The following is an 18,304-nucleotide window of genomic DNA, read 5'->3' as shown; positions in this document are numbered from 1 at the left end:
CTGTCTCTCACTGCAGGCTGCCAAGACCCTCATTCATTACATCCAGGCTTGACTATGAAAACTCCCTGCTTGTCGGCCTCCCCAACTCCTCCCTCCCCATAGGCTGCAACACCAACAACAACAACAAGATTGCATTTATAGAGCGCCTTTCACGTCGGGAGAACATCCCAAGGCGCTGGACAGTTGGGTCGGGACCCGAGCATTGGGTGGGGGAAATGGTCAGGGTGAGGGGAGGGAAGGGAGGGAGCGAGGAGGGGGTAGAGAGTCGAGAGGGGAGCTGAAGGCACGGTCAAAGAGAAAGGTCTTGAGACCGGCCTTGAAGGAGGAAAGGGAGGAAGCAAGGGGAAGGCACTGGGGGATGGAGTTCCAGAGCCTCGGGGCTGAGAGGCTGAAGGTACGGCCACCGATAGTAGGACGGTTAGGACGGGGAATGTGGAGCAGACCGGAGCCAGAGGAACGGAGGGTACGGGCAGCTAAGTAGGGGAATAGTAGGTCGGAGAGGTAGGAGGGAGCGAGGCCGTGAATGGCCTTGTAGGTGAGGATGAGGATCTTGAATTCGAGCCCTGTCTTCTCCCGCACCAGGCTCAGCGACCCTATCACCCCATCCTCGCCCGACTCCACTGCTTTCCCATCACACAGAGGATACAGTTCAAGATCCTGGTGCTCACCTTCAAAGCCATCCATGGCTTGTTCCCCCCACCTCTACGACCTCCTAACCCCCTACCAACCTGCCCACTCCATCCACTCAGCGGGCTCTGGCCTGCTTCACGTCCCCCGCCTCGCCCGTTGGCTGGCAGGCCTTCAGCCTCTCTGCCACCAACATCTGGAACTCCAACCCACAGTCCCTCTGCCTCACCCTGTCCCTTGCCTCCTTCGAGATCTGTCTTAAGACCCACCTCTTCTACCCCTACGCTCCCCGCCTAATCCCAACCTGATCCCAACCACCAGCTCAGGTGCGGATCCTTGATTGTCCAGCACTTTGTGATGTCCTCCTGACGAAAGGCGTTATTCAAATGTAATTTGTTGTTGTGGTAGTGGTGGAGGGGTGGGTGTAGTGTGTGGGGAGTGGGGTTGTAGTGTGTGGGGCTGGGGGGTGGGTTGGGCGTGTAGCATAGGATGGTGTGGGTGGGTGGGGGGCAGTGGTGGAGGTGTGCAGGATGTGTATGTGGGGGTAGTGGGGGTGGGGGGGTGCTGAGGTTACCTGGACACTCAGGGTGCTGGAGCTGGTGAGTGCTGGCCGCCCCCGGTCTTTGGCTGTGAGGATTAGTTGATACTCGCTGCGCTCTGACTGCCGCAGGGTTGTGACTGTCCTCACCTCCCCCGACACCGGCTCCACAGAGAAACGTTCAGCCCAGGGCCCTGGACAACACAGCACAGGTTACTGTACAAACAGCACAGGACCTTGTACACACAGCCCAGGGTCCCGTATACATAGCCCAGTTTACTGTACACACAGCCCAAGCTACTGAACACACACCACAGGGCTCTGTATATACAGCACAGGCTCCTGTACACAGACACACAAATACACACCATACTGTGTAAAGTTCTGTTCGCCGCAGTCCAAAAAAGGATATTGGAGAAATCGAGAAGATACAGTGGAGGGCAACCAAAATGATTGAGGAATTGGAAGGACTAAGTAAATTGGGCTGGAAAAGAGAAGATTGACAGGTGATATGATTGCTGTCTTTAAGATTCATGACAGTCTGTTGCAACTTGTCCAGAATAGTAAAACCAGAGGACACGGCCTGCGATCGAAGGGGGGTAAATTCAGATCAACAACAACAAGATTCCATTTGTAGAGCGCCTTTCAAGTCGGGAGGACGTCCCAAGGCGCTGGACAGTTGGGTCAGGACCCGAGCAGTGGGGAAATGGTCAGGATGAGGGGAGGGAAGGGAGGGAGACAGGAGGGGGTAGAGAGTCGAGAGGGGAGCTGAAGGCACGGTCAGAGAGAAAGGTCTTGAGACCGGCCTTGAAGGAGGAAAGGGAGGAAGCGACGAAGGCACTGGGGGATGGAGTTCCAGAGCCTCGGGGCTGAGAGGCTGAAAGCCCGGCCACCGATGGTAGAGCGGTTGGGGCGGGGGATGTGGAGCAGACCGGAGCCAGAGAAACGGAGGATACGGGCAGGTACGTGGGGGGATAGTAGATCGGAGAGGGAGGAGGGAGCGAGGCCATGAATGGCCTTGTAGGTGAGGATGAGGATCTTGAATTCGATCCTCTGGGGGATGGGGAGCCAGTGGAGGCGAGCGAGGGTGGGAGTGATGTGGTCCCGAAGCCTGGTGCGGGACAGTACACGAGCTGCAGAGTTCTGAATGACCTGCAGTTTGTGGAGGAAGGTGCCGGGAAGGCCGCGAGGAGAGAGTTCCCATAGTCCAGCCTTGAGGTGATAAAGGCGTGGACCAGAGTTTCAGCAGCGTGAGGGGTGAGGTAGTGCCGTAGCCTGGGATGTTTCGGAGGTGATGGAAGGCGGTGCCAGTTGTGGCGCGGATATGAGGGAGAAAGGACAGCTCAGGGTTGAACAGAACCCCGAGGTTCCTGATGGCTTTGAGAGGTGGAGAGTGCAGCCTTGGATGCTGATGCTGTCAGCGCCTGAGGTGCAGAGGCGCTGACGTGAGCCAATCATGAGGGCCTCAGTTTTACGCACGTTGAGCTAAAGAAAGTTGTCTCTCGTCCAGGACTCAATGTCGGACAGGCAGCTGTCAGGACATCGGTGGTCGTGGAGCTGAGGGTAGAGGAGAAAAGGTAGAGTTGGGTGTCATCCGCATACATGTGGAAGTTAAGCCCATGTTTGCGGATGATGTCACCACAGGGGGAGCATATAGAGGGTGAAGAGGAGGGGACCGAGGACAGAGCCCTGAGGGACACCGCACGAGACAGTGCGGGGGCTGGAGGAAAAGCCGTTTGTGGAAACAAAATGAAGACGGTGGGAGAGATACGACCTAAACCACTCAAGGACAGGGCCTTGAAGGTTGTGGTGGGAGGACACGCGGTAGAGGAGGATAGCGTGGTCGACCGTATCGAATGCTGCCGATAGGTCGAGGAGGCAGAGGGAGCCCTGGTCGCAGAACGAATCTATGCAAACGCTATTTCAGTGAGCGAATAGTGAACCTAAAGCAGGAAATATTGATTCTTTCAAACACAGATTAGATAGTTTTCTTTTAGGGAATAACATTATGGGATATAGTACATAGTGAGTTTGCACGTGTATGCAACCGGCAAGAAGGTGGAAGGCGAACTAGATGGACCTTGGTCTTTCTTCGTCTAGCATTTCTTATGCTCTTATGTACACACAGTGAGCACACATACACAGTACACAAACACACACACACAGTGCACACGCACACACAAGAAGTGGGGGAGGGGGATTGGGGGAGCGGGGGAGGCGAATTGGGAGAAGCGGGGGAGGGGAATTGGGAAGCGGGGTGGGGATGGGGAGAGTGAGGGGTACCTGACAGAGAGTACACCACAGTCCCGTTCTCTCCTTCATCTGGGTCCTTTGCCTGTACAGTGCCCAACACAACACCTGAGGGTTTCCCTTCAGAAACCTGCCGGAGAAACGCAGTCAGACACACAGACAACACATCTACCTGACGTCAACAACAACAACTTGAACTTATATAGCACCCTTCACATGGGGAAGCATCTCGTCCACCTGAAGGCTCAAACCTAGGGTTGTTGTGTGTCAAATGGTGAACGCATGACTATCGTATTGTAGAGTCCTGTAGCTCAGTGGTTCGAACACTCGCCTTGCAAGCGAGAGACCTGGATTTGATTCCCGGGCAGGGCAAAATCTTAGGCAATTTTCTTACTTCACACACAGTACCTAGCAGTAAGTAGGATCCCAGTTGTTAGTCGATTGGCAGATCGCTTTCCGGTGGTAATAATTCCTTTAAAAAAAGTGCTCACTCAATTCATGACTGTTTGTGGGCCACTGCTATGAGCAATTGGCTGTAGCGGTTCGCCCACAAAATAGTCATTACACTTTACAGTATATTCTGTATATTGCACACAGCAGTGTCCTACAAACAGTCATGGATTGGGTGACCAAATTAGTACTTGGGGGATTGTTGAACAGGCCACCGGGAGAGAGAGAAACTCCCTTCTCTTTTCGAATAGTTCCGCGGCAACTTTAACGTCCACCTGAACAGGCAGACGCAACCTGGGTTTAACGACTCAACTGAAGGACAAATGAACATTGGATTCAGATGTTACAGTGAAGAAGTCTGGCAGATGTGGCAGGACACACAACATCTGTACATTTGGAGCAGGAGCCCAGTGTGACTCACACCAAGGTCGGAGCTGAGATGCCTGAACAGCCCAGCATGGGTCACAGCCCAGCTACAATGCTCGCGCCGCACCCATCACTTCCCCCTCACTCCTCCCTCACTCTCCCCCTCACTCACCCCCATCACACACACACCCCTCACTTCCCCTTTATTCACCACCTCACTCTTCCTTTCACTCTCCCCTCTCTCCTTGTCCCATGCCCCACCACCCGATTCCTCACTGTTTGTCTGAGCTATTGTGAAGTGCTTTGAGAATAATAATCCTTGCATTTGATATAGAGCCTCATCATGTCTTCAAGACATAGAAACATTGGAACAGGAGTAGGCCATGCAGTCCCTCAAGCCTGTTCTACCTTTCTATAAGATATGACTGATCTGTACTTCCAACTCCAATTATCTGCCCTTCACCCCATATCCCTCAATACCCTGATCTAACAGTCTTGACAATGTGAATGGATCCAGAATCTACAGGGGGAGAGAGTTCCAGATTTCCACTACCCTTTGGGTGAAAAAAGGGTCTCAAAGTGCTTCAACCTCATATACTGTAAAGTATAGTGACTGTATAATTTGTGGACCAAATGCGGCAGCCAATTTTCGCACAACAGTGTCACACGCACAGTCGTGGATTAAGTGCCAAAATTATTATTATCTTTTTTAAAAGAGATTGTTACTCCTGGAAAAGCGATCTACCAATCAACCAAAACCTGGGTTACTACTTACTGTTAGGTAAAAAGAGGCGTGTGGAGTAAGGAATCTTGCCCAACATTTCGCCCTGCTCCAGAATCAAACTCAGGTCCTCTCGCTTGCATACGAATGCTCCAACCACTAAGCTACAGGACTCCACGATATAGAGCCTTATCACGTCTTTGAGACATCTCAAAGCACTTCACAGAATTAACTGTAAGTTTGTGGGTGAAACGCATTAGCCAATTGTGCACAGTAGTGTCCCACAAATACTCGTGGATTGAATGACCAAATTATTATGATTATTTATTTATTTTGAAGAGATTTTTACCTCTGTAAAAGCAATCTGCCAATTGACTAACAATCGGGCTGGGATTAAGGGTTGGGGGCTGGGGCTGGGGTTGGGGGTTGGGCTGGAGTTGGGGCTGTGGTTGGGTGTTGGGGCTGAGGTCAGGGGTTGGGTCAGCAGGTTGGGGCTGGGGGTTCGGCTGAGGTTTGGGTCGTGCTGAGTGTTGGGGCTGGAGTTGGAGCTGAACTGAAGGTTGAGTCTGGGAATTGGGGCTGAGGGTTGGCTCTGGGAGTTGGGGCTGAGATTGGGCTGGGATGGGGGTTGGGGCTGAGGTTGGGCTGGGTATTGGCTGAGGTTGGGGTGGGGTTTGTGGCTGAGGTTGGGGTTGGGGCTCGGGGTTGGGGTCAGGGTTACGGTCAGGGGCTGGGGTTGGAGGTCACGGTTAGAGTTGAAGTTTGGGTTTGGGGTCAGAGTCTCTCACCTGGAACACCAGCTCGTGCCCAACGATGTTGTGAGCAAACACAGGTGCGTTGTCATTCTCATCCAGGACGGTGACATACACAGTGCCGCTGGCGCTCCGAGGAGGGGTGCCGCCATCTTGGACCACCACTGTCACCTGGTGGGCCGCCTGCTGCTCCCGGTCAAACTTCACCTTGGTGCTGAGCTCTCCTGTCAGGAGTTCACACAATATCACTCACCTGCTCGCTCAACCACTGGAGCTCTCTACTCTAACCCCATTCCCTCCTTTCTGTCTCTCCCCATGTGTATGTGCTGGGGCTCGCACCCCCACTGGAGCTCTCTACTCTAACCCCTTTTCCCTGCTCTCTCTCCCCGTGTGTCTGTGCTGGTCCTCGCTCCCCCACTGGAGTTCTCTAATCCCATTCTCCTGCTCTCTCCTCATCGTATCTGTGCTGGTGCTCGCTTCCCCACTGGAGCTCTCTATTCTTAACCCCATTACTTGCTCTCTCTCTCCCCGCCATGTCTATGCTGGTGCCTGCTGCGTGTGCGGGTACCTGTGTGTGGGTGGATGCGGAGGGGCAGATTGCCAGATACCAGGTGAAATGCTAACCGCCCGTTGTTGCCATGGTCCCGATCGGTCGCCAGGACACGGCCGACTTGGGTGCCCGGTGGCTGGTTCTCACGGACGGTGAAGAAGTAGCGTTCCTCGCCGAGCCGGGGGGGGTTGTCGTTCTCATCAGTGATGGTCACGGTGACCCCGGCGGTGCCCGTCCTGCCACGCTGGCTGCCGGAGGCCTCCACGGTGAGCCGGTACAGTGCCTTGCGCTCACGATCCAGTGCACTCCGCACATACAGCCAGCCCGTGTCGGGGGCAATGCCGAAAGCAGCCGAATCACCGTCAGTGCGGAGGTGGTAGGTGAGGGTGTAGCCGGTGCCCGCTGTACCTGTCCGCTCCGTACCCATGGCGCGCACCTGGAGGAAGCGTGTGCCTGGAGCCGTGCCCTCACGCACCTCCACACGGTACGTTAGCGTGTCAAATGCAGGGGCGTCTCCAGTGCCGTCCCTCACGTGGGCGAGGAGGGTGAAGGTGGCGCTGCGCGGGGGCACACCACAGTCCCTGGCTAGCACCGTGATCTGGTAATGGGACACATGCTGGTAGTCCAGCAATCCGATCAGCCGCACATGCCCAGTGCTGCGCTCGACACTGAAGGTGCCCTCGGCTCCTGAGACTGCCTCGTATCGCAGCTGTCCGTTGGCACCGCTATCGCGGTCGGTGGCCACCAGCGTGTAGATGACGGTGCCCACGGGCGTGCCCTCTGCCAGTAGGATGGCCTCGCTCGGCACCGGGAAGACGGGAGAGTTGTCGTTGATGTCGGCTATGGTGATGGTGACACGGGTGGTGCTGTAGGCTGGCGGAGAGCCGCTCTGAGCCTGCACCACCAATGAGACCCCCGCAGTCTCCTCATGGTCCAGCAACAGCGCAGTCCGCAGCCTCCCAGAGCCATCCACCGCAAAGTAACCGCCGGGGTCACCCCCCGAGATAGAGTAGTGGATGGCGTCAGCCAGGCCTGCAGGGGATAGAGGATCAAATCACACTCACTCACACTCACTCATTCACTCACACTCACTCTCTCTCAGTCTCACTCATTCTCTCACACTCATTCACTCATACGCTCACTCACACTCACTCACAATTACTCATTCACTCACTCTCTCACTCACTTGCTCGCACACTCACTCACACTCAGTCACTCAATTACACTCACACTTGCTCACACTTACACTCACTCACCCTCACTCACACTCAGTCACACACTCATTTGCTCACTCACACACACACTCGCTTACTGCCACTCACTCATTGGAATGAGTGAACAAGAGTGGGGGCTTGCGGGGTTGGGGTGAGGGGGGTTACCTGGGGTATCAAGGGCAGTGGGTGTGGGTATAAGGGATTGAGGGGGAGTGAGTGTGTGTGGTGGGGGTTGATGGGGAGTGTGCAGGGGGTTACCTGGGGATTGAGGACAGTGTGTGATAAGGGTTGAGGCCATGTGTGTGTGGATGTGTGTGGTGGGGTGGGTAGGGGTAGAGAGCTGCGGTTACCTGGGGGTTGTGGGGATGGGGGAGAGGGGATATCTGCATTGGGGTGTTGATTACCTGGGGGGGCGGTTGCAGGTAGTGTGGGGGATGTGGAAGTGGATGGGTGTGGGTGGGGGGGGGTTACCTGGGGGGTTGCGGGCAGACACGGTGCCAATGATGGTGCCGATGGCCACCTCTTCGGACACGGTGAAGAAGTACTGTGTTTGCTGGAAGTGCGGAGGGGAGACCACCCCGGACACCACACTGATATTCACCTCCGCGTTCAGCAGCGAGCTCAGCCCCCCACCATCCCGCGCCGATATCCCCAAACACCACACGCTGTTACCTCGGCCCTGCAGAGAGCCAGCCAGAGACAACAATCCTGCGAGGGGAGAGAGTGAGAGAGAGAGTGAGGTAGTGTGAGTGAGGCACACAGAGAGAGACAGAGACAGACAGAGAGCGAGTGAGAACACAGAGACGGAGAGAGAGAGAGAGAATGAGAGGGACACAGAGAGAGCGAGAGAAAGAATCGGAGACAGAGAGAGAGACAGAATGAGAGAGAGGGATACAGGGTGACAGAGCGTGAGAGAAACAACGAGAGAGAGAGGAGAGAGAGAGTGAGACACAGTGTGTGTTAGAGAGAATGAATAAGACAGAGAGAGAAAGAGACAGAATGAGAAGCAGATACAGAGTGACACAGAGAGATAGGGTGAGATAGAATGTGACAGAGAGAATGAGGGAGACGGAGAAAGTGAGAGAGAGTAAGGAAGAGTAATAGGCATTGTGAGAATGAGGGGCAAAGAGTGAGAGACAGACAAAGAAAGAGTGAAAGACAGAGAGAGACAGAGAGAGAAAGAAAGAAAAAGAGAATGAGTGAGAGTCAGCCAGAGAGTGAGAGACAGAGAGAAAGAAAGTCATAGTGAGAGACAAGGAATGAAGGATAGACACAAACAGAAAGAAAAACATCGAATGAGAGACAGGGAGAGGTCAGTTGTAACCAGGTGCCAATTCAACATAGAATCATAGAATTATACAGCACAGAAGGAGGCTATTCGGCCCATCGTGTCTATGCCAGCTCTTTTGAAAGAGCTATCCAATTCAATTCCACTCCTTCCCCCTCTCCCCCCATAGCTCTGAAACTTGTCCTCCCCAGCATCACTGCCGTTTAATAATAATAACAATAATCTCACATTTCTACCCATCAGGAGGACGTCTCAAAGTGCTTCCAAGGATTGATGGTAAGATGCTTGACTGTTTATTTGTGGGCGAATGTGGAAGCCAGTTTATGCACAACAACAGCTCCACAAACAGACAGGAAATGAAGGAGCGATTTTATCTCATGTCAGATACACACAGAAACCCATCACCATGATCAGCCGGTGTCTGACACACGCAGAAACCCATCACCTTGATCAGCCGGTGTCTGACACAGACAGAAACCCATCACCATGATCAGCCGGTGTCTGACACACACGAAAACCATCACCGTGATCAGTCGGGTGTCTGACACACAAATCAGGCTGAGTCCCACATGTTCGTCACCTATACATGGAATCCTCCCTGTGTCTGGAAGGGAATGCACACCCTCTCCTTGGAGGGTGCACTCTACGAACCTAATTCTGGAGAGTATTAGACACAGGTTGGTGAGAGCCAAGGCCACAAGGTTTGCAAGAGAGCATTCAGTGTACGTGTGGGTTTCCTACCAACCTGCTCGCTCCCTCCAGACTCCGGCCTGCTCCATATCTCCCGCCCGACCCGCCCTACCATCGGTGGCCGGGTTTTCAGCCGCTCGGCCCCCACGCTCTGGTACTCCATCCCACGGTCCCTCCACTTTGCTTCCTCCCTCGCCTCCTTCAAGGCCTCTCTCTCTGCCCCATTCTCTCTCTTCTGCCCCATTCTCTCTCTTCTGCCCCATTCTCTCACTCTCTCTGCCCCATTCTCTCTGCCCCATTCTCTCTCTCTCTGCCCCATTCTCTCTCTCTCTCTGTCCCATCTCTCTCTCTCTGCCCCATTCTCTCACTCTCTCTGCCTCATTCTCTCACTCTCTCTCTGCCCCATTCTCTCTCTCTGCCCCATTCTCTCACTCTCTCTGCCCCATTCTCTCACTCTCTCTGCCCCATTCTCTCTGCCCCATTCTCTCACTCTCTTTGCCCCATTCTCTCACTCTCTCTGCCCCATTCTCTCACTCTCTGCCCCATTCTCTCACTCTCTGCTCCATTTTCTCTCTCTCTCTGCCCCATTCTCTCACTCTCTCTGCCCTACTCTCTCTGCCCCATTCTCTCACTCTCTCTGCCCCATTTTCTCTCTCTCTGTCCCATTCTCTCTCTCTCTGCCACATTTTCTCTCTCTGCCCCCTTCTCTCTCTGTATTCTTTCTCTCTCTCCCTCTCTCTGCCCATTCTCTCTCTCCATTCTTTCTCTCTCTCGCTCCATTCTTTCTCTCTTTCTGCCCCATTCTCTCTCTCTCTCTCTCTCTGTGTGTGGATCAAACTCACCCTCGATCCTTCGCCCAGGTTTCCTCTTCACTCCCGTCTCCCGGTGTCTGTGTCCCGATGTCTGGTGTCTGTGTCCCGGTGTCTGTGTCCCGGTGTCTGGTGTCTGTGTCCCGGTGTCTGTGTCCCGGTGTCTGGTGTCTGTGTCCCGGTGTCTGTGTCCCGGTGTCTGGTGTCTGTGTCCCGGTGTCTGGTGTCTGTGTCCCGGTGTCTGGTGTCTGTGTCCCGGTGTCTGGTGTCTGTGTCCCGGTGTCTGGTGTCTGTGTCCCGGTGTCTGGTGTCTGTGTCCCGGTGTCTGGTGTCTGTGTCCCGGTGTCTGGTGTCTGTGTCCCGGTGTCTGGTGTCTGTGTCCCGGTGTCTGGTGTCTGTGTCCCGGTGTCTGGTGTCTGTGTCCCGGTGTCTGGTGTCTGTGTCCCGGTGTCTGTGTTCCGCTACATAGCACCGGGAGTGGGTGGAGGACGCAGATTGCGGCTCCGGGACATCCCGACTCCGGGACACGATCAGCGACACAAACCGGAGCTCAGATCCCGATCCCGATCCTCCCTCTCTCCCTCCTCTCTTTCTTCTCTCCCTCTCTCCCTCCTCTCTTTCTTCTCTCCCTCTCTCCCTCCTCTCTTTCTTCTCTCCCTCTCTCCCTCCTCTCTTTCTTCTCTCCCTCTCTCCCTCCTCTCTTTCTTCTCTCCCTCTCTCACTCCCTCCCTCTCTCTCTCTCTTCCCTGCTTTCTCTCTTTCTTTTCTTCCCTCTTTCTTCTCTCCCTCTTTCTTCTCTCCCTTTCTTCTCTCCCTCTCTCCCCCTTTCCCTCTCTCCCTATTTCTTCTCTCCCTCTCTCCCTATTTCTTCTCTCCCTCTCCCCCTATTTCTTCTCTCTCTCCCCCTTTCCCTTTCTATTCTTTCTTCTCTCCCACTCTCTCTTTTCTTCGCTCCTTTTTCTTCCTTTCACCCTCTTGCTCCCCCCGTTGGCTCTCCCCCCCTATTCTCCCCCCTATTCTCCCCCCTCTTCTCTTCCCCCTCTCTCCCTCTCTCTCTCTCTATCCTCTTTGTTTCTTTCCTCTTTGTTTCTTGTTTTTTTCTTGTCCCCCACAGCTAATCCCTCTCTGTCTCTCTCACGACCACCCTCCCCCCTCCCGTCCTTGTCTCACCCCCAAACCCCCACCTCTCACTCCCCTTGTGTCTCCCCCCCTCCCCTTGTGTCCCCCCCCCTTATGTCTCCCCCTCCCTTTCTGTCTCTTCCCCTCCCTGTCTCTCTCTCTCTCTCTCTCTCTGTCCCCCCCCCCCCCCCCCACCCCCCGGTCAATCACTCTCCCCCTTTTCTCTCTTACCCCCTCCCCCCCCCTCTCTCTCTCCCTCTCTCACTACCCTCTCTCTCGCTCCCCTTCCTCCCGTCTCTCTCTTTCTCTCTCCCCCCTCCCTCTCCCCAATCCCTATGGCTCTCTCTTTCTCTCCCTCTTTCCCTCTCTCTCACTCCTCTCTCTTTCTCTCTCTCACTCCTTTCTCTCTCTCTCTCTCTCTCTCGCTCCCCCTTCCCTCTCCCCAATCCCTATGGCTCTCTCTTTCTCTCTCTCTCTCTCTCCCCCCCTCTCTCTCTCTCTCTCTCTCACTCCTCTCTCTCTCTCTCGCTCTGTGTGAGTGTGAGCCTGAGCCCCGCGGTGTGGGTGAGTGAGTGAGTGAGTGTGAGTGAGTGAGTGTGAGTGAGTGAGTGAGTGAGTGTGAGGTTGGCAGCTCAGGAGTGAGCGAGACTCGCACTGCAAACCCGTTACACACTGTATCCCAATTCCACGCACAACACACACACAACACAGACATCAGTGGCAGCACAAACACATGACCTGCTCTGTGGCACCGTTACTTAACCCTCTCAGGTTTGGCCCCAACCTGAGATTTATTGGGGATTTATTTGGGGGGGCGCGGTGGGGTGGGGGGTGTCTGAGCACGTGTGCGAGCGTGAGCCGAATGAGTGTGAGTGTGAGTGTGAAAGTTCCGCTGATGTTTGCGTGTGCGTGTGTGGGTGGGTGTGTGTGGGTGGGTGGGTGGGTGTGTGTGGGTGGGGCGCGGTGGCGTGTGTGTTGGCTCCTTGGGTGCCAGCCCCACATTTGTGCCCTGTTCGGACGGATGTTGAAGCTCCCTCGCAGCGCTGTCGGGAAGAGAGTTTCTTTCTCTCTCTCTCTCTCTCCCAAGCGTCCTGGCCGACATTCCCCAGAGTTACACTCGCCTGTGCGGATGTCGTAGAGTCCTGTAGCTCAGCGGGTTAGAGGGCTCGGCTCGCGAGCGAGAGGACCCGGGTTTGATCCCCGGGCAGGGCAAAACGTTGCACAAGTTTTCTTACTAGACACACACGCGCGCCTCTGTTTACCCAGCAGTACGTAGGAACCCGGTTGTTAGTCGATTGGCAGATGGCTTTTCTGGGCGTAATAATCCATTCAAAAAAATAATAATAATAAAGAAACAACATAAAGTGACATAAAGTTGTCACTCAATCCTTGTGGGACACCGCCGTGCGCAATTGGCTGCGGTGTCTTGCCCACAAAATACACAGTCGCTACACTTTACAGTGTATCCTGTGAAGCGCTTTGAGACGTCTCGAAGACGTGATAAGGCGCTGTATCAAATGCGAACATTATTATTATTATTATTGGCTGTGACCTGATGCTGTCTGACACCCGCCACCTCCCCTCTCAGGGGCAGCCTTTGACGCCATCTACTGGCCTCCATAAGCCACGTCGAGACTGCAATCCTCATCCTGGGGCCACCGCACTGAAGATATCACAAGGTCAGAAGATGAGTCTGGATGAAGAAGATCCTTCAGCACATCTGATTTTACCCCCGCGGAACACCGAGCCAAAGCCTCCCCCCCCACCTCCCCCATCACAGGTTGCATGTCTATAACGCCCTTCGTATGGGGTCGCTGGTGTCTGAGCACGTGTCTGAGTGTGAGCTGAACGTGTGTGAGTGTTTGTCTGTCTCGGTTTGGTCTGTGTGTGTGAAGGTGTATATGTGTATGTGAGCGGGAGAGGGTCTGTGAGAATGGGGAGGGGGGTGTGTGTGTGAGGTCTGTGTATGTGTGTGTCTGTATGTATGTGTGAGTGTGGGGGTCTTAGTGTGTGTGGGGTGTGTGTGTGTATGTGTGGGAAGGTTGTATGTGTGTGGGGGGAGTGTCTGTGTGTGTGTGTGGGGGGGGGGTGGTCTGTGTGTGTTTGGTGGAGGTGTCTGTGTGTGTGAGGGTGTCTATGTGTATGTGGGGGTGTCTCGCTTTTTGTGTGTGGGTTCTGTGTGTGTGGGGTTTCTGTGTGTATGTGTGGGGGGGTATCTGTGTGTATGGGGGGGAAGGGTCTGTTTTAACGTCTGGGTAGACAGGCACATATAGGTGTGACGTTCCTTCACTCTCTAAAAGGCCATTCCTATGGTCACCCCACTCTCCTGCTCCCCCCCCCTACCCTTGCTCTCTCTCTCCCTGACTTAGTCTCACACTACTGAAAAGACAGATCTCCCCAACTTGAGTCCCGAATCCAAAAAACACGAAACATTCCCCCCCCCACCCCATCACGTCCTGAGCACAAAAACACAAACCTCCACCTCCATGTCCCGAACTTAAAAAACACGAAAACCCCCCTACTTACGTCCCGAGACCAAAAAACAGGAAACCCCACTCCTCAAGTCCTGAGGCTAAACACATGAAACACCCCTCTTCTCATGTCCCTAACCCAAAAAACACACAAAAAAAACCTCAAGTCCCGAGCGCAAAAAAACAAAACATCCAGAACCTTATATCTCAAATATTTTTTAGGTTCAGTACGTATGGGGGAGGGGGATCTAGCTACTTCTCTCTTAAAATGGCTTCCACCACCCTTTCACGCAATGCATTTCAGATCCGAACAACTTGCTGTGTGAAAAAATTTCTCCTCACCTCTGTTTCCTTTAACACCTATTTTAAATTGGTGTCCTCGGGTTACTGACCCACCTGCCAGTGGAAATACTTTCTCCTTAATTCCCTATATAGGGATTCCCCATCGAATTCCCTCATCATTTTGAAACCTTCTATATCCTGTTAACTTTCTCTTCTCCAAGGAGAATAATCCTAGTTTCTCTAGCCTCTCCTCATAATGGAAGTCCCTTATTCCTGGTACTATTCCTGGTGCAAATCTCCATTGCACCCTCTCCAATGCCTTGACATCCTTCCTAAAGTGTGGTACACAGAACTGAACACAGTCTCTAGCTGAGGCCTAACTAGTGTTTTATAAAGGTTCATCGTAATTTTCTGACTTTTGTATTCTATACCCATATTTATAAAGCCCAGTATACTGTATTTTTTTTAACAGCTTTATCTACCTGTCCTGCCACCTTCAAAGATTAACTTATATGAAACCCCAGGTCTCTCTGTTCCTTCACCCCCTTTAAGATTGTACCATCAGTTTATATTGCCTCTCCACATTCTTCCTCCCAAAATATATCACTTTGCATTTCTCAACATTAAACTTTATCTGCCACGTGTCTGCCCATTTTACCAGTCTGCCCATGTCCTCTTGCAGTCTGCTATGATCCTTTACACCATTTACGACTCTTCTTAGCTTAGTATCCTCTGCAAGCTTGGAAATTGTACTCCTTATACCCAAGTCCAGGTCACTCATATAGATCAAAAAGAGCAGTGGTCCCAATACCGACAACTGGGGGATACCAGTCAGAAAAACAACTATTCACCACCACTCTCTGCTTGCTGTCTCCCAGACAGTTCTGTATCCATGCTGCTACTGTCCCTGTAATACCGTGGTTACAAGTCTCTTAAGTCGCATTTGATCAAATGCCTTTTCAGACTCCATATAAACTACATCAACTGCAATACCTCCATCCACCCTTTCTGTTACTTCACCAAAAATTGGGAATTGAATGAGGTGGATGAGTGAGAATTCTGTGAAGGAATTTGGTGAGAGTGGGAATTGAGTGAGTAGGAACAGAAGGAGAATATCATTAAGGAATTTGGTGACAGTGGGAATTGAGTGAGGTGGAACAGAGTGAGAATTCTGCTAAGGCAATTGGCGAGAGTGGAAATAGGGAGAGGTGGAACAGAATGAGAATTCTGTTGAGGAATTTTGTGAGATTAGGAATTGAGTGAGGTGGAACAGTGTGAGAATTCTGCTAAGGAATTTGGTGAGAGTGGGAATTGAGTGAGAAGTAACAGAGTGAGAATGCAGGTAAACAATTTGGAGAGAGTGGGAATTGAGTGAGGTGGAACAGAGTAGGAATTTCACTGAGTAAATTGGCGAAAGTAGGGATTCAGTGAGGTGGAACAAAATGAGAATTCTGTTAAGGATTTTGGTGAGAGTTGGAATTGAGAGCGTGGAATAGAGTGAGAATTCTGCTAAGGGCATTGGCGAGAATGGAAATAGAGAGAGGTGGGACAGAATGAGAATTCTGTTGAGGAATTTGGTGAGATTAGGAACTGAGTGAGGTGGAACAGAATGAGAATACTTTTAAGGAATTTCATGTGAGTGGGAATTGAATGAGATGGAACAGAGTGAGAATTCTTCTAAAGAATTTGGTGAGAGTGGAATTTTAGTGAGGAGGAACAGAGTGAGCATTTTGTTGAGGAAATTGGTGAGAGTGAAAATTGAATGAGGTGAAACAGAGTCTGAATCTTGTTAAAGAAGTTGGTGAGAGTGGGTATTGAGTGAATTGGAACAGAGTGAGAATTCTGTAAAGACTTGCGAGAGCATCACTAGAGGAAAGAGTCCAGCAGCGTGAGGAGGCAACTGACTGAGGAGGAACAGAGTGAGCATTCTGTTTAGGAAATTGATGAGAGGGGCAATAGAGAGAGGTGGAACAGAATGAGAATTTATTTAGGTGTTTTGTAAGAGAAGGAATCGATTGAGGTGGCATTGAATGAGAATTCTGCTAAAAAAATCGTGAAAGTGGAAATTGACTGAGGAAAAACAGATTGAGCATTCTGTTGAGAAATTTGGTGATAGTGGGAATTGAGAGAGGTAGAACAGAGGGAGCATTCTGTTGAGGAATTTGGTGAGAGTAGGAATCAAGTGACGTGCAACAGAGTGAGATTTCTGTTCAGGAATTGGATGAGATTGGGAATTGAGTGATGTGGAACAGAATGAGAATACTTTTAAGGAATTTGGTGTGAGTTGGAATTGAGTGAGGTGGAACAGAGTGAGAATTCTGTTACGAAATTTGGTGAGAGTGGGAATTTAGTAAAGTGGAACAGAGTGAGCATTCTGTTTAGGATTTGGGTGAGAGTGGGAATTGAGTGAGGTGGAAAAGTTGAGAATTCTGCTAAGGAAATTGGCGAGAGGGGGAATTGAGTGAGGTGGAAAAGAATGAGAATAATGTTAAGGAATTTGGTGAGAGTGGGAATTGAGTGAGGTGGAACATAATGAGAATTCTGTCGAGGAATTTTGTGAAAATGGGAATTGAGTGAAGTGGAACACAGAGAGAACTCTGCTAAGGAATTTGGTGAGAGTGGTAATTGAGTGAGGTGGAACCGAGTGAGAATTCTGTTTAGGAATTTGGTGATAGTGGGAATTTAGTGAGGTGTACCAGCGTGAGAATACTGTTAATAATTTGGTGATCTTGGGAATTGAGTGAGGTGGAAAAAGGTGGGATTTTGTCAAGGAACTTGGCCAGAGTGGGAATTGAATGAGGTGGAAGAGAGTGAGAATTGCGTTAAGGAATTTGGTGAGAGTGGGAATTGAGTGAGGAGGAACAGATTGAGCATTCTCTTTAGGATTTTGGTGATAGTGGGAATTTAGTGACGTGGAACAGCGTGAGAATACTGATAAGGAAATTAACGAGAGTGGGAATTGAGTGAGGTGGAACAGAATGAGAATTTTATTAAGAATTTGGTGAGCTTGGGAATTGAGTTAGGTGGAAAAAAGTGAGATTTTGTCAAACTTGGCCAGAGTGGGAATTGAATGAGGTGGAAGAGAGTGAGAATTGCGTTAAGGGATTAGGTCAGAGTGAGAATTCCGTTAAGGAATTTAGTGAGAATGGGAAATGAATGAAGTGGAACAAAGATAATTCCTTTTAGGAATTTGGTGAGAATGGGGACGGAGTGAGGAGTAACAGAGTGAGAATTCTGCTAAGGAAATTGGAGAGAGGGGAAATTGAGTGAGGTGGAAAAGTTGAGAATTCTGCTAAGGAATTTGGTTAGAGTGGGAATTTAGTGAGGTGGAATAGAATGAGAATTCCATTAAACAATTTGGAGAGAGTTTAAATTGAGTGAGGTGGAACAGAATGAGAATTCTGCTAAGGAAATTGACGAGAGTGGGAATTGAGTGAGGTGGAACAGAATGAGAATACTGTTAAGGAATTTGGTGAGAGGGGGAATTGAGAGAGGTGGAACAGAGTGAGAATACTGTTAAGGAATTTGGTGATAGTGGGAATTGAGAGAGGTGGAACAGAGTGAGAATTCTGCTAAGGAATTTGATGAGAGTGGAAATTTAGTGAGGAGGAACAGATTGAGCATTCTGTTTAGGATTTTGTGATAGTGGGAATTTAGTGATGTGGAACAGCGTGAGAATACTGATAAGGAAATTAACGAGTGGTAATTGAGTGAGATGGAACAGAATGAGAATTCCGTTAAGTATTTGGTGAGCTTGGGAATTGAGTGAGGTGGAAAAAAAGTGAGATTTTGTCAAGGAACTTGGCCAGAGTGGGAATTGAATGAGGTGGAAGAAAGTGAGAATTGCGTTAAGGGATTAGGTGAGAGTGAGAATTGAGTGACTAGTAATAGAGTGAGAATTCTGTTAACGAATTTGGTGAGAATGGGAAATAAATGAAGTGGAACGAAGATAATTCCATTGAGGAATTTGGTGAGAGTGGGAACTGAGTGAGGAGTAACAGAGTGAGAATTCTGCTAAGGAAATTGGCGAGAGGGGGAATTGAGTGAGGTGGAAAAGAATGAGAATAATGTTAAGGAATTTGGTGAGAGTGGGAATTGAGTGAGGTGGAACATAATGAGAACTCTGTCGAGGAATTTTGTGAAAATGGGAATTAAGTGAAGTGGAACACAGAGAGAA

General features: G+C 51.2%; 1 protein-coding gene across 1 annotated transcript in view; it reads right to left on the bottom strand.

Moving 5' to 3' along the window:
- The window catches only part of LOC103188606 (protocadherin-16), a 40,678-nt gene that overhangs the window by 17,851 nt on the left and 4,523 nt on the right, over nucleotides 1–18,304 (bottom strand). The window contains 5 exon segments of the mRNA XM_042333991.1: nucleotides 1,202–1,359; nucleotides 3,449–3,545; nucleotides 5,741–5,928; nucleotides 6,273–7,286; nucleotides 7,940–8,176. Of these exon segments, the coding sequence (XP_042189925.1) occupies nucleotides 1,202–1,359; nucleotides 3,449–3,545; nucleotides 5,741–5,928; nucleotides 6,273–7,286; nucleotides 7,940–8,176 (1,694 nt within the window).

The sequence above is a fragment of the Callorhinchus milii genome, unplaced genomic scaffold, assembly GCF_018977255.1.
Source record: "Callorhinchus milii isolate IMCB2004 unplaced genomic scaffold, IMCB_Cmil_1.0 Scaffold4, whole genome shotgun sequence".
Lineage (NCBI taxonomy): Eukaryota > Metazoa > Chordata > Chondrichthyes > Chimaeriformes > Callorhinchidae > Callorhinchus > Callorhinchus milii.
The sequence above is the reverse complement of the archived record's forward strand: the minus strand, read 5'-3'. Positions and strand labels throughout refer to the sequence as shown.